Source organism: Pezoporus wallicus, unplaced genomic scaffold (genome assembly GCF_028554395.1).
Source record: "Pezoporus wallicus isolate ANWC-B61680 ecotype Strahan unplaced genomic scaffold, APGP_CSIRO_Pwel_v1 contig_8234, whole genome shotgun sequence".
NCBI classification, from domain to species: domain Eukaryota; kingdom Metazoa; phylum Chordata; class Aves; order Psittaciformes; family Psittacidae; genus Pezoporus; species Pezoporus wallicus.
Window position 1 is genome coordinate 161,161 of NW_026637703.1, and position 14,378 is coordinate 175,538.

The 14,378-nt window shown below is 51.9% G+C and overlaps 1 protein-coding gene across 5 annotated transcripts in view; it reads left to right on the forward strand.

Annotated features, from left to right (window-relative positions):
* Nucleotides 1-6,932: 6,932 nt before the first annotated feature.
* The window catches only part of NSMF (NMDA receptor synaptonuclear signaling and neuronal migration factor), a 45,672-nt gene continuing 38,226 nt past the window's right edge, over nt 6,933-14,378 (forward strand). For all 5 annotated transcript variants that reach the window (XM_057407324.1, XM_057407326.1, XM_057407325.1 and 2 more), the window contains exon 1: nt 6,933-7,143. In XM_057407324.1, the coding sequence (XP_057263307.1) occupies nt 7,037-7,143 (107 nt within the window). In that variant the 5' untranslated portion in view covers nt 6,933-7,036. The remainder of the gene's footprint in view (nt 7,144-14,378) is intronic.

The following is a 14,378-nucleotide window of genomic DNA, read 5'->3' on the forward strand; positions in this document are numbered from 1 at the left end:
TGTGTGAGGCTGTGTCTCCTGGCTGTTGGAATGCCAGTGAGACCCAGACAGAGCAGCCTTGTCGGGATGGAGCAGCTCAAGATCTCAGCCAGCACAGAAATAACTAATTGAGTGTATTTCAATCATGAGAGCCACAGAAGGAAAGCAAACTCCACAGAGTAGAAGCAAATTGCATCTTAGGGTAATCTGAATGTGGGTAGATAATTAGGCTATATTTCATGGGAACATTTGCTGGGCAACATAATGAAAAGGCCAGCAACATAATTTTGTTTAAGTAGTGGGATGCCTCCCACCAGGGCCATGTCAGTGCTGGTGCTGGTGCTGCACTGCAGCAGGAGCAGGGACAGGCACTGCCTGCCCAAAGGGGCTGCTGCATGATGCTGTGAAGCTGCACCTCGTCCTCCCTGCCCCTGATGTGTGCACAGAGAAAGCTGCTAAGGCTCCTGCACTGCCTGTGGCAAGAAGGTGGCAAAATAAATCCCACAGCCTCATCACTTTCCATAGGAGCAGCTCTGCTCTGGAGCCAGGCTGAGAGAGCTGGGCTGGGGCAGCCTGGAGAAGAGAAGGCTCCTGAAGGGGAGACCTTAGAGCAGCTCCAGTGCCTGAAGGGGCTGCAGGAAAGCTGGAGAGGGGCTTGGGACAAGGGATGTAGGGACAGGCCAAGGGGAATGGCTTTAACCTGCCAGAGGGGAGACTGAGATGAGCTCTTAGGCAGAAGCTCTTCCCTGGGAGGGTGCTGAGGCGCTGGCACAGGGTGCCCAGAGAAGCTGTGGCTGCCCCATCCCTGGCAGTGTTCAAGGCCAGGTTGGACACAGGGGCTTGGAGCAAGCTGCTCTAGTGGAAGGTGTCCCTGCCCATGGCAGGGGTTGGAGCTGGAGGAGCTTTAAGGTCCCTTCCAACACAAACCAGGCTGTGACTCTGTGACCTCTGAAGGGCAGCCACAGCCAAGTCCATCAGGCTGTGCTTGCATAGCCAGACAGACCCAGGGCAGCTCAGTGCTACGCTGGGGAAGCAAGGCTGCTCCCATTAAACCAAGCCTGGAAGAGCTCCTGCCCTGAGTCACTGATCCAGCTTGGCAGGTCAGCAGGGCTGAGGGACACCTCTGTGGCTGGGGTTTGAGGGGAACACAGCCCGGCTGCCTGTGCTTGGGATACCCCCTCGTATGGGAAGTCCACAGGAAGCCCAGCCCAGGCAGCAGCAGTGCATGGTGCCCTCCAAGACATGCTCATCCCAGGAGAGTGCACCAGCCCTCAAATCCCCCCAGACTGTAGCTATGCATGGGAAGTGATGCTCCAAGGCTCTTTTCAACATTGTTTTCTCCAAATTTGGGATAGAAAGGCTCTGCTTTCCCACAGCCTCCATCCCATGCTGAGCACAGATCCTCCCCTCCTAATCTCCAGTTTGGGTCAGGGCTGCTTCTGGCTTGCCTTGCCAGGGACCTTGCTGCCTTGTGCAGGAGCAGACAGATAATATAAAATAACATTTGGCTTCCCCACAATGCTGGCAAAATGACATGATTTGGGAAGGTGCAGTGGCTGAGGAGGGCGGTGCAGAGGGTTTAATCTTCAAGCACAGATAGTCCTGTGATTGGGGTCTAAAGCGTCTCAATTCCTCTCCTGCCAGCACTGCTCATTCACACATCAGGGCTGGGACATGTCACATCACAGAAAGCAGGGCTGAGAGCCTGCATCCAGCCCTGATAATTACTGATAAGGTCTTCTCCTAAATAAAGCTGGGGCTGAGCTGGCCTAACACTGGGGCTGAGGGCTTCATCCCAGCTGGTTCAGAAGAGGTGTTTTAGTGATCAGGACTCCCTCTGGGGCTGCATTTGAACAAGATCTTTCTGATGCCAAATGCTTGGCCATTTAAGAACAACTCTATTTAAATGAATTCACTCAAAGCGAACCCATAATTCTTGGCTAACTCCAACTTGTTAGCTATTGCTATTGCTGCTGTGATGTATTGCCTAATTTTAATCACACCAGTGTTGGGAAAGTTATTTTCTTACAGTGCCTTATTAGAGTGAAGTTTCTAATCGATGAATTCGACAGCAACATCTTGAATTGACTAAACTGGCCAAGGGGGAAGGTGGTTAGATGGTATCTGAGAGGCCTCCTGGGAGACCATGAGCTTCCCAATGCAGCTGGCCATAACTGTTGTCCTCAAACTCCTGAACAGCAATAGGTAGATACAACCTGACAGCTCCTCCAGCACCTTCAGTTCAGCACCAGGTCTCAGTGGTGTTGTGACTTGTCAGAAGAGCTGAACTGAGACACCACAAATTACCCTGGTCTCAGTTTGAACCAAGGAAACGAAAATCTCACATGGCTTGTGAAACGTCCTGCTCTGTCCTGGGTTTATGCTTCCCATCCTGCTGACTCCCTTCCCGTTACTGCCTGGGTCTGTACTCCCTGCAAAGCCAGTGAGCAGTGCGTGAGGCAGAAATGCAGCTCGTGGGGGTGGTGTTCTGATGGAGCTGGGAGATAAAGAGGACATTTCTGAGGATGAGTGCAGAGCCCAGTACTGTGCCATTGAAGCTGGGACTGCTTTTCTCCTGTCTTTGTGTGCCTATCTTTGTAATTATCTGCTCTGGATGCCCTGAGCCATTTTATTACGTACTTCTTCATGATCATGCAGCCCTTGTAGAAGTCTTTAGCATCTCACGTATTTCTGACCCTGTAGCATCAGCAGCAAGCTTTGTCACCTCTTTATTTTCAATTACTGTTCAAGATTATTTCTGACTATGCTGAGGTGAGCAGCCCCTCAGCACAGGTCCCTGTGGGACTCCATTCAAGTCCCACCTCCTGCAGCTGTTGATAGCTACTCTTTGAGATCCTTTAACCAGTTATTCCAATATATTCCTACATACAGAATTCAAACCCTATGTTAATCCCACAGTAGCTGCATTTCAGTGACAGAGCTTTTGGGAATCTAGGCCTATTGACTCCTCTGCAGAGGTGTAACAGATTTATGAAGCATTCCTTTATTCAAGGAAAAGCACCCATTTTTTAATTCCCAGGATGTCCGATGTATCCAGCTGTGCACTAATCATATTCTTCATTGCAATTTCTATTAGTTGGCCCAGGAAGGAATCTCAGCCTTCATGGTCTGTAATAACCCCAAACCCTTCCCATTTGTCACCTTGAAGCTCTCAGACACGGAGGCTGCATCAGGCAGTGATTACATGCTACAATTAAGTAATTAGACTGTTTCATCTCGGAGTTCCTGAGCACTCAGGTGAACCGGCTCAGCCTGGGGAATTTGCATTCTTTGCTTTGGCTATTTATTCCTCAACTTCAGCTGATGACACTTGAACAGGAGCCAAAGCCACTGCCATGTCCATATAAAGATGACTTCTGGCGCAGGACCTTCTCTGAGCTTTTCCTTGCTGACTACAGATGCAAACTATTTCTTCTTGTCTGTTCTGACCTTATCTCCTATGAATGCTCCTCTTGCACTGCAGCCAACTTCTGCCTCTCCAGCAGGCTTCCCATGCTTGATGTGTTTGAAGAAGTATTTATTATTCTTTGCCTTTGGCAGAGTGTTCCTGTGACTGGTTTTGGCTTGCCTTATTTCTCCTTTTTGCACCTAAATTGTCAGGATTCACATTTATTTTCATGTTCAGGCAAAAATGGTATTTCTAAGCATAAAAGTACTGGATCCTTAAAGTCAGAGAATCATCAAGCCTTCTCCTCTCAGGCTGATCTAAACAGGTCTAAGGTTCTGGGTTTTCCACTGGCAGATGTGCAGTTTGGTTTGACAGGATGCTGCGATACCGGAGTTTTCAAGTGTGACACCTTTATAGGGACAAAAACGATCACTGGCATGATTCATTTTGCCTGGACTGAGCTTTGGGATATTGCACCTTCACCAGTGGAAGAAGGGAAGCATTTCTCTGTGTAGCTATGGTTATTTAGGAAGCTGGTTTTGGATGTGCTTCCCATGGATGACGTGAGCCCCACGAGGGGAGGTTTGGGGCTCAGGTGGAGGGTCAGCGCTCCCTGCCTGCCTCCTTGGCTGGTTTGCCTATGTGTGTGTCTGGAAGGCCTGTTGCCATGGAGAAGTGATGGGGAACAGTCTGCCTGGCTCGCCTGGCTTTTTTCTAGCACGAAGCAAAGGCATCTCTCCAGCTGTAATGAGCCAGAGGCCCACAGCCTCCTCTTCTGTGTCACATTAGGGCAATGCAGACCCCCAGATACCTGGGAGAAACCCAAAGACAGGGAGGAAGCCCTAAATGAAGGTATGGAAGGAGCAGGGAGCAAGAGAGGACACTGCAGGGAGATTGGCTACTGCTGGTGGGGTGCTACAGAATGATGGAGCGAGGCACTTCTCAGGGGCACGCAGACCAACAGGCAGTGGGCACCTCTTGCAACAAGGGAAATTCCCATTAGATATGTGGAAAAAGTCTTTCACTGTGAGAGAGGTGCAGCCCTGGGGCATGGACTGGAGCAGTGGTGGCACCTCCACCCTTGGAGGTCTTCAAAATCCCCCTGGCCAAGCTCTGAGCAGCCCATGTGCCTTTGAAGTGAGCCATACACTGGGCTGGACCCTCCCCAGCCTCAAAGTGTGAGACCTTGCCAGGGAATTCAAGAGCGGTTGCCCAGAGAAGCTGTGGCTGCCCCATCCCTGGCAGTGTTCAAGGCCAGGTTGGACACAGGGGCTTGGAGCAAGCTGCTCTAGTGGAAGGTGTCCCTGCCCGTGGCAGGGGTTGGAGGAGCTTTAAGGTCCCTTCCAACACAAACCACTCCATGGTTCTATGAACAGACAAGAAAGAGTTTGAAAGAGCTCCAAGAGGCACAAATGTGGCAGAGAGTGGTCTGAAAACAGAATGAAGGTGGAGGGATCTGTGCTTTTTAATTTTGGGAATTGACACTGCCGGGCACTGCTTTGTTGGGACTGTAACTGCTGCACGGCTCACGTGCTTTACAGGATTCTTAAGGTGCTCCCTAAAAATAGTCTAACTTTCTGTTTTAGAAGCTCTTTGGTGACACGACTGTGCAACACAACCCAGGGCAGGGGGATAGGCATGAGAAGTTTAATGTGCCAAGAAATCCAATGCACTGGCACTGGGTTTTGTTTTGTACCTGAGAAATGCCACTGTGAGCAGCTTTGGGGGTTTCCAGGTAGATGTGGTGAGGGTTATGTCAGGGATAGAGTACACAGCTCTGTCAGTTTTTTGTTTGCATGTTCAAAGAATAGCATTTGCCACAAGTGACAAAATATTTAAACATCAAAATAAAGAGCACTTCCCCCCCTTTACTTAGTAAAAAAAAAGGGGGGGGGGAAGCACAGTCAAAGGCTCAGGCTGACCTTATTGTTCAAGTGTTCCCATGCATTTCTCGTCCCCCTGCTCTTGTCTGTGTGTGCACCTCCAGATCGCCACGTCTCAAGCAGGGTGAAGTCTGTTTTGCACGCATGGCACTTTGTGCACTCCCAGCCTGGCTGTAAGCGAAGATACGTTTCTGAAAGGTTGTTATTCACCATGAATTCTCCAGTGGCCGATACAGTTCCAGCCGATGAGGTATTTGCATCCCGCTCCTTGCGTCCACACGCACCAGGGCAGCTGGGTCTGTTACCCATCCTTTTTTATGCTCTCTACACGGATTACTGTGCTTTTCAATTTGTAGATTAACAGACCTAAGAGACTTAATTTGTTCAAATCCTCACGTGTTTTCTTGCAGGTTTGACTTTGGAGAGAAAGGACTGAAGCTCTTCCCAAACTTTCGGTCTCTTTCACGCAGGGTCTCTGAAGGACAGTGACACATGAGCTTACACTACATATAGCCTTTCCTAAGGCACAGACAGGACATGGTGTCTGCTTGGCTGTCACTGCCTCCTTCCCTCCCTCTTTTTCTCAAAGCCTGGAGGAAGTTTATCCACAAAACTTCTGCCCTTCTGTCAAACATTGCTGAATGTCTTGGCCTGGAATTCCTGGGATTCATGTGCTCTCTTGCAGAGCCGGTGGATACGGAGTGCTTGTTCCCTGTAGATTGTGAACATCATATGAAACCTTGCTGCTGCCACACAGGTGCCTCAAAAGCAGATTTATAAAGTACTTTCCCAAACCCAGGATATCAAACCCTACCTCCATGAAACTGATGTCAGGGCTGGAACCCCTCTGCTGTGAAGACAGGCTGAAGGCACTGGGATTGTTCAGATGGAGAAGAGGAGGCTCTGGGGAGACCCTCCTGTAGCCTGTCAAAGGAGATGTATAAGAAAGGTGGAGAAAGGCCTGGACAAGCGGAATGGCTTTAACCTGCCAGAGGGGAGACTGAGATGAGCTCTTAGGCAGAAGCTCTTCCCTGGGAGGGTGCTGAGGCGCTGGCACAGGGTGCCCAGAGAAGCTGTGGCTGCCCCATCCCTGGCAGTGTTCAAGGCCAGGTTGGACACAGGGGCTTGGAGCAAGCTGCTCTAGTGGAAGGTGTCCCTGCCCGTGGCAGGGGTTGGAACTGGATGAATTTTAGGGTCCCTTCCAGCCCAAGCAGTTCTGATTCTACAAACCGAAGCCCCTCTAAGGCCTGGCTGATGGAGCGGCAGAGCAGCATTTGGTGACCCCAAGGAAGGCGCTTGCTCTGGGAGGTGACACCATGGACGAAGCAGCTCATGGACAAACCCTTTAGAGACGCCTGTTCCCAACCTGCCGGCCAGACCCCGTAACCGTGCCCCATAACCGTGCCCCGTACCCGTGCCCTGTAACCGCGCCGCCCGCGGGCTGTGGAGTCCGCCCTTCCCCGGGGTGGCCGCCGCGTCCCCTCAGGCGGGGCCGCCATGATGTCAGCGGGGGGAGGCGGGAGCCGCCGGCCAAATATAGCGGCGCTTCCTGGGCGGGGGGCGGTGCTCGGTACCGGCCTCCTGCCGCAGTCAATGAGCCGGTGGCGGCCGCGGCGGAGCGCGGCATCGGCCGGGGGCAGCGCGGAGGAGCGGGACGGGGCGGGGGTGCCGCGGCATGGCGGGGCGCTGAGGGAGCGCGGCAGCGAGCGGCGGCGGGCGCCGGCACCCGGCCCCAGCGCGGCATGGGCAGCCGCGGGGTCCTGCGATGAGCGCTCCCCCGGCGGCTCCTCCCCGCGCGAATATGGGCACAGCCGTGTCCAAAAGGAAGACGCTGAGGAACGAGGCCATGTCGTCGGTGGCGGCTAAAGTGAGGTGGGTGCCGGGGACCCGGCGAGCTGGGGGGGGGGGAAGGCCCCGAGCCCCGGCGGGCGGCTGCGGGCGCGACCCCGGCGCTTGTCCAGCGGGGCAGAGAGCTCAGCCCCCGGGGCTGGGAGAGCTCGGAGGGAGCCTGTGCCCGCGGGACGCCGCCGGTGCCCCCTCGATGGCTGCTGCGGTGCCCCCCGAAAGCAGCCGCCCGCCCGCTCGCCGGTGGCTGCGGGACCGCGGTCCCCCGCGCTCGGCGGACCCTCAGCCTCCGGAGGGTGTTTTGTCTCCAGAGGTATCCCCGCTTCTCGCTGCCGGCCCGGCTGGCACCCCCGGCAGGTTCGAGTTGCTCGTGGGGGCAAGGAGCGGGTCACAAGCGGATTTGTCAGGGCTGGATCTTGCCAATGTTGAGGAACCGGGAGCGCGGTCAGTTTGCTCGGTGGCTCCTCACCAGCTGGAATGCCATCTGTGTGTGTGTCCGAGGGCAAAGTCAGCCGCTGGCTGCAAGGGAGCTTGATCCTTTGAATGGAAAACGTACAGCGTGCAAACCCGGAGCCAGCTACACCTGCCCCCGCCGGCAGTGTCCCCGGCCGCTGTATTAGCCAGTTAAAAGGTTTGGGCTCTATATCGTTATCGTACCTGTTAATTTGTATATTGCTTGTCCTACAGTGTGGCATTTCGTTACTGCCAGGTCCCAGTGATTTTAGTCTCAAACATGGGAGACGCTCTAAGCCGTGTTTGCCGCTGGGTTGTGCTGAGGTTTAAAGCCATCGCTGATGAGCTTTGCCACAATGCCCTTTGCCTAGCAGGATGGACCCGACCCTTCTCCCCCGCTGCAGTGCAAGTGTCACAGCCGTCAGCGGGGACTGTGTGGGGGCACTGGCGCAGGTTCCCAGCAGCACAGCCGTGCACAGGGGTAGGTCTGGCAGCGCCTCTCTTAGATGTGGAGTAGCTCCTTGGTAGCCCGATAAAAATGGGAGGAAATAAACTTTTCAGCTGCATTATGTAACGTCTCCTTTGTGTGAGACAGAATTGCGTTAGAATAACCCGGAGTCGTGTGTAGGACTCGATCCGTGCTGCTGTGGGATCTCAGTCACCTCTCTGTGACTGTAACTTGGCATTACGGCATCTCTGCCATGCCGGGAGGAGACACGGTCTTGTGGCTGAAAGCGGAGAGATCCAAAGGTGTTTATATATTGCTGTCTGTGTTGTAAAGAAATCCATCCTTCAAAGTCTGGAGTGCCTCTGGAGGAAGCTGTCTGGGTAGAGCCTGGAACTTTTCCCCACTTCATGGTGCGCCCTGTTCATACCCAGTACCGAAAACGTGAGCGCTTGCAATGGTGTTCAGAGATCTGGAAGTGGGATTCCTTTTGGGAGATGTCAGCCAGGTGGATATATAGAAATGACACAAAATGCACCATAACTGTTGTAATGGGGTGCTGGGAACAGGATTAGACAGCCAGTCACACACAACCATCATCCTGGGTAATCGCCAGCATTTCCAACGGGAGTGTGGGTGTTGGGAGCGACTAATGTGTTTTGAATGCAATGATTTGTTAGCCTACACCAGGATGGGCAGATGCTACGCAAGTAGTATTAGCTGTGTAGAGTTCAGGAGGTGCCTCTGGGGTTCTGGTTTGCTACATACCTGCTGTAACTGCTACCAGGCTGCTGCTTCTGTATGCGGGTGCTCCAAAGTGTCTCGGTGGTGTGAATTGTGGTGGTTTGACCAGAACAGTTAGCTGAGTGGACTTGGGCTCAGAAACATAAAGTCCTTGAGGAGCATCTGGTCACATAGTGTGTGGCACAGGAGAGGTGCTTTTGTGTGTCTCCCCATTCATGCCCTGTGTTAGAAATGCCTAATCAAAAAAGCCTTTGGGGAGGACAGAGGACTGCTCCCTGCAGTGCGTCTGTGCACAGAGAAGGTGCTGGTGGGGACAGGCACTGCCGGTGTGCCTCCACCCTGCCCCTCCAGGCACAGCTCAGTCCCTGCCTCGTGTGGTCTCAGCTACCCTTGGCATCATTCACAGCAGTGATGATCTGCTGAAAGGTTCCTCCTGGAGCACATCACACACAGCTCCTCTGCTCTGCCTCGTGTCCACCTTCAGGTATCCCTCGTGTCCTTATCTTCCTTCCCTACAGTGAGGATTCTGCAGCATGCAGTAGAGAAAGCTACAGAGAGAGCCCATTCTGTCCTTCCCAAGGGGGCTGGGGACTTGGATCCCTGTGTGGGTAGCACTGCTGTCATGATCAGGTCCCCGGTGGTTTTGTGTAGGCAGCTATGGGATCCTGATCTCATGCTGCAGGAGATGCCCTGGGATTGTCTCTCTGCACCTCCTGAGCTCTGCCCTGTTCATATTTCTCCTGACTTTTCATTTAGAGAGAAAAATCATCTCCTGAAACTCACTGCAAGTCCAAGTGGCCACTAATGTGTATTTATTATGCATGGCCGGAGCGTGCATGTGCATTTGATTGTCTTCCTCAGCAGAGAGCATCATTTGTTTGCTATCGTGAGTAGTGCGAGCTAAGCAGAAGGGGCAAGCTCCCTAGATTCTTAAACTAAAATCTCTGCAGAGCAACTCAGGGGAAGCTCCTGTCCCAGGAGAAGCAATTAAGCTCCATGCAGTTTGTTGTGTGCTGGGTCTTTTAAACAGCCTCTCAAAACTAACGGCATAGTTGCTGTGTGCTAACATTGTGGAGAGCATCCACAATGCTTCCAGCTTTGATCTCTGTAGTCCTGTCTTCTCCTGGGAGAGCTGCAGTGAACTGTGTGGCACCAGGAAGGGACTGTGGCTCCGTGCTCTTGCTCTGATCACATCTCAACTGCTTGGATGTGAGATCTTGCTGTGCCTCCTTCCTATCTGTGCTGGTTTTGCCTTGCAGCTCCTAGGGCAGGGATGGCGCAGTTGTCCTTGAGCTGTGACCTTGGTGCTGCCCCTCTGCTGACAGTCCCAGGCTGCTGCAGGTTTGGGCTGGTGCAGGTTCTCTTCAGGCTCCTGGCCTGTGTGGTGTCTGATACACACTCCCTGGCTTCCTTAGCACACTTTGAAGGGCGTAGATTAACCAAAACCATTAGAAATGGGCTCTCTTTGTCCTTGCTGCCTTGACGCCTACAGAAAATACTGGCACCCCAGCTGTGGCTAAAAGTCTGTCTTCTCCTGCAGCCCTGCTTTGTGTTATGCTGCCCTATGGCTTTTCTTTGGGAGCAGACGGACATGAGACTTGTGTTCACGTGTTCCAGAACCATCTCTCTGTGCTATAGTTAGCACAGGGAATATTGGAGTTGAAAGCATGGTTCATCCTGCCCATTTCCAGGGCTTTGTTGTCTAGTCCAAGGTACCCCACAGGGAGATGAGAATTTGGTCTCACTCCTTCCCTGTGGACTAGAGAGTGGATTTAAACAAGGGCCACCAAGTGTTAGTTGCTGTGAAAGGGTAAATCTTGCTCTGGCAAGTGCTGAGGTACTTCAACGCGTTCCTTATTCCAGGTTTCTTGCTGCATGAGCAATTTTGGTCTTAGGCTGGGGTTCTTCCTGGAGGCTGGATTCCTTTTTCCACTTGTCAGTTTTCCTGTGAGTGGTTTGAACTCTTATGCTTGGGTTACCTTCTTTTAATTTCTGCTGGCTCCATCCTCTCTCCTCCTGTCCAAGATTTGAGTAGAAATTCGCCCAGAAGTGTGGGGTCTTTGACTTGAAGGTCCGTTGCTGACATCAGATTTCCCTTTCTTGAGAGCAAGAATTTGCAGTTCTAACATTTAAACAATTTTTCCAGCTACCATCTCCCTGAACAGATATTTCAGACAACTGGTTTTTGTCAGGGTATTCTTACTATCAGGTTTAAACAACGTAGGTGTCAGCAGTCTTTAGTGACGGACCTGGTACCTGTGGATGTGCTGGCAGTGTTCCCATCCCTGCTTAGTGACAAGGGAGGATTGCTGCTGTAGGAGGACGTAGGTCCTGATGATGCAGGAGGTCTTTTCTCTCCTGGTTTCCTGAGGTGCAGCACTGTCAGATGCTGTCACAACAGATTCCTGCTGCAGCTCCTCTGGGCATTGCTTCGGAAGGAGCACAAGAAGGTGGTGGGTGTTCTTTATTTTTCCATACAGTGCTGCTGAACAGTCCAGGTTTTGCTTACCTTGCTGCTCTGCTCTAAATGGAGTTATCTCAGGTCTTTCCTGGATCTCTATTTCAGTACTCATTTCTTCACTTGGTTCAGTGTCAGTTTGGTGGATTGCATGTATTCGCATCAGTTTCTTGTGGCTGCTAGTAGGCATTGAGGCCTCTTTTATCCTGCTGATGTGATTGTTTCAGACACATGATGGCTATTCCATGCTCATCACACTGTCACTGAGATCTTACTTAGCAGCTTCCTTCCTTCTAGTGAAGTCTCAGCCGACTTCTCTTTCAGACCTGAGTCCAGCTTTGACATCTAATGCCCAGTGAGTACTGAGGAGTGCCCTCAGAAGGGCAGCTGCCTGTGCTCCCATCCCACCCTCCGCTTTCCTGAAGCCATGCTGGTGGAGAAGCTGGTGGTGTTTTCTCTGAGGCACCAGCAGTGCTGTCTTCACCGGTTAGACCCCATAGCACAGCATACTGAGGCTGTGGTGCCTGCTTGACATCCTTTTGTTAAATCCGGCCGTGCTGACTGTGTAACGTGCAGATCTGATCTGCCACTAAAATGAATCCCTCTCTCTAGATGAGTCAGGGCTAAACTTGTCACGTTGTCAGCTGATTGCTCTTGGTCCTACCTGCTCATTGGTATGCAGCTCTTGCAGTGTCATACACTCAGGGTTATAGCTCATCTGCCCCTGTATGTGTGAGGCATCTTGTACTTCATCACGTTTATGTGAAACAAGGCTTTGTTTTTTAATCTCTTGCCAGTTGAATTATCCTGATGTGTCTCTGCTCTGAGAGCACTTGAAGCATTTTCTGCCAAGTGTCATCAGATCACTTGGTGGGACTTAAACTGTGAGAGTAGAGACAAAACTGAGCTGGGAGTTTTGTGACTTGTATTAACAGTGTGTTGTAAGAAATAGGAAAGAATGGGATGAATAGAGCACTGCCATCTGTTTGCCTTTGGCTCTGGCTTTATTTTATCAAGTTAGTGGCTACCAAGGAGAAGGGGTGAATGGCACGATAACAATATGGGCAGATGCTGGTAAACTGGGGTGACTGTGAGCACAGTGAGGGAGGAGAAGGGACACGAAAGGCTTGGCAAGGGGAGACCAGGCATAAGGAGTTAGCATGGCCAGCAGAGTCCCCTTGGCAAAGGGCATGCATGGACATCTGTGGGAGATGAGCTGAGGCCCAGCCAAGGAGAAGCCGATGGCACTGAGGAAGCAGGAATGTAGAAGGGAACCACTGAGATAACAGGCAGAAATTTAGCCTGAGTTTGCAGTGTAATTGGCTGGAAAACCCCGGTGGCACCTTGTGCTATGTAGGCCTCATTGCCTTATTAGCTGTCACTGGATAACTGAGATCAAGTGTTCACATTCATTTGCTCTTGGCTTGGCCTGCAGCGTTGGAGAGCAGTGGAAGTGGCAGTGACGCAATTGCAAGTCCAGCCTGGGCAGGCAGCAGTGGCTTTGAGTGGTTCTGTGCTCTGCCACTGTGCTTCTGCCTGCAAGGAGAGGTCTGGGTATCCCCTGGGCTCTGGGAGCTCTGGTTTACCCTCCTACCTCATCTGCTTGGGGCAACGGGAGCGTGAGGTTGCAGACACTGCAGCACCTCTGAACTCAGGCTCTCATTCTGATTGACACTGTCTTCACTGTGGAGCAAGGTGGGGCGGAGGGTGGCAGTGCTTCTCTCTGGCTCCATGTTAGCTCTTTACACTTTGGGTCTTAGGAAGCGCTTGGTACTAGTTTTTGAGCCTGTGGTTTGCAAGCTAAGGGCAAACACTGGTTCTGGTTTGAGGCAGACAGATCAGCTTCAGGCATTGGCAGAGATGAATCGAGAGAATGACAGCTGAGCTAACATGCTCTTGGAGCTTTTGAAGTAGTTAGACTATTTTATCATCGTATTTCAGTATTCTTTGTGTAAATCTCCATGTTCTCTCCCTGATAATTTACCCGAGAACTTCCTCACTGTTATTTTCTCTACATGGAATGGCTGCTGATGGACAGAGAAGCTTCAAAGTCTTTCCCAGTGGTGTAAGTGCCCTGTTTGTGAATGGTTTTGATGATGACTTGCAAGGACAGATGTTTCTATGGGAAGCCTTGGAGTCCCAGCAGCGTTGGTGGAAGAGATATTGGAAGTCTTGAGAGCAGCCATCTGCTCACAAGGCTGTTGCCAGTGCAGTGTGAGATCAGCCGTGGCTTTGGATGAGCCTTTAACCACCTCTAAGGTAGAGTGGAGGAGTAGCTCAGGAATGCTCTTACAGCTGCATAGCCTGATGTTAGAACCATAGGATCATATAATTATTTAGGTTGGAAAAGATCCTTAAGATCAACAACCTAAATGCTGCCAAGCCCACCACTAAGCCATGTCCCTAAGCACCACATCTACACCTCCAGGCATGGTGACTCGTCCACTTTCGTGAAGATGCCACGCTCCAGCTCCCAACTTTACCCTTGTGTGTTGCCCCAGGACCATGTCCTCCTTTTTGCCCAGGCAGAAAGGTGGTGGGTGAAGGAACATCCATGAGGTGCTTGTCCTCCTGGATGGGTGAGCCGTGATGGTCATCCCTTTGTTCTTTGTAGTGAAGATTGTGTGCCAGTTGTACAGCTCCCTCATGTGACAGAGCCCCTGTGTGACCATCTCTGGGGTTGCTTAGGCACCGAGGAAGACAGCTGGGGCAACTCCTACCCCAGTGTCTAAAGGCACAACCTAGTACTGGACAGGCAAGAATGCACAAACAGCAAAGCCTTGGTACTGTGTGTTAGCCTGTCACAGCACAGCAGCTTGAACCCAGCACAGCACAGCAGCTTGAACCCAGCACAGCACAGCAGCTTGAACCCAGCACAGCACAGCAGCTTGAACCCAGCACAGCACAGCAGGTTGAACCTGTCACGACACAGCAGGTTGAACCTTGCTTCTCACACAGCTCCAACTGTGCTGCTCCAGAGCGTTTTGCATTTGGCTGTGCTGAAATTTAGTCCCTGGGAGATTAAATCACTTCATCGTTCATATTGATCCCTTGTTGTTGGCTGTGGATGACAAATGGACTTCCCACTCCTTCCAGCCCTCGTTGCTCTGGGAGGTACGTTGTAGCTTAGTTAATCTTTTCCTGTTGGGAGGAGGCGTGTAA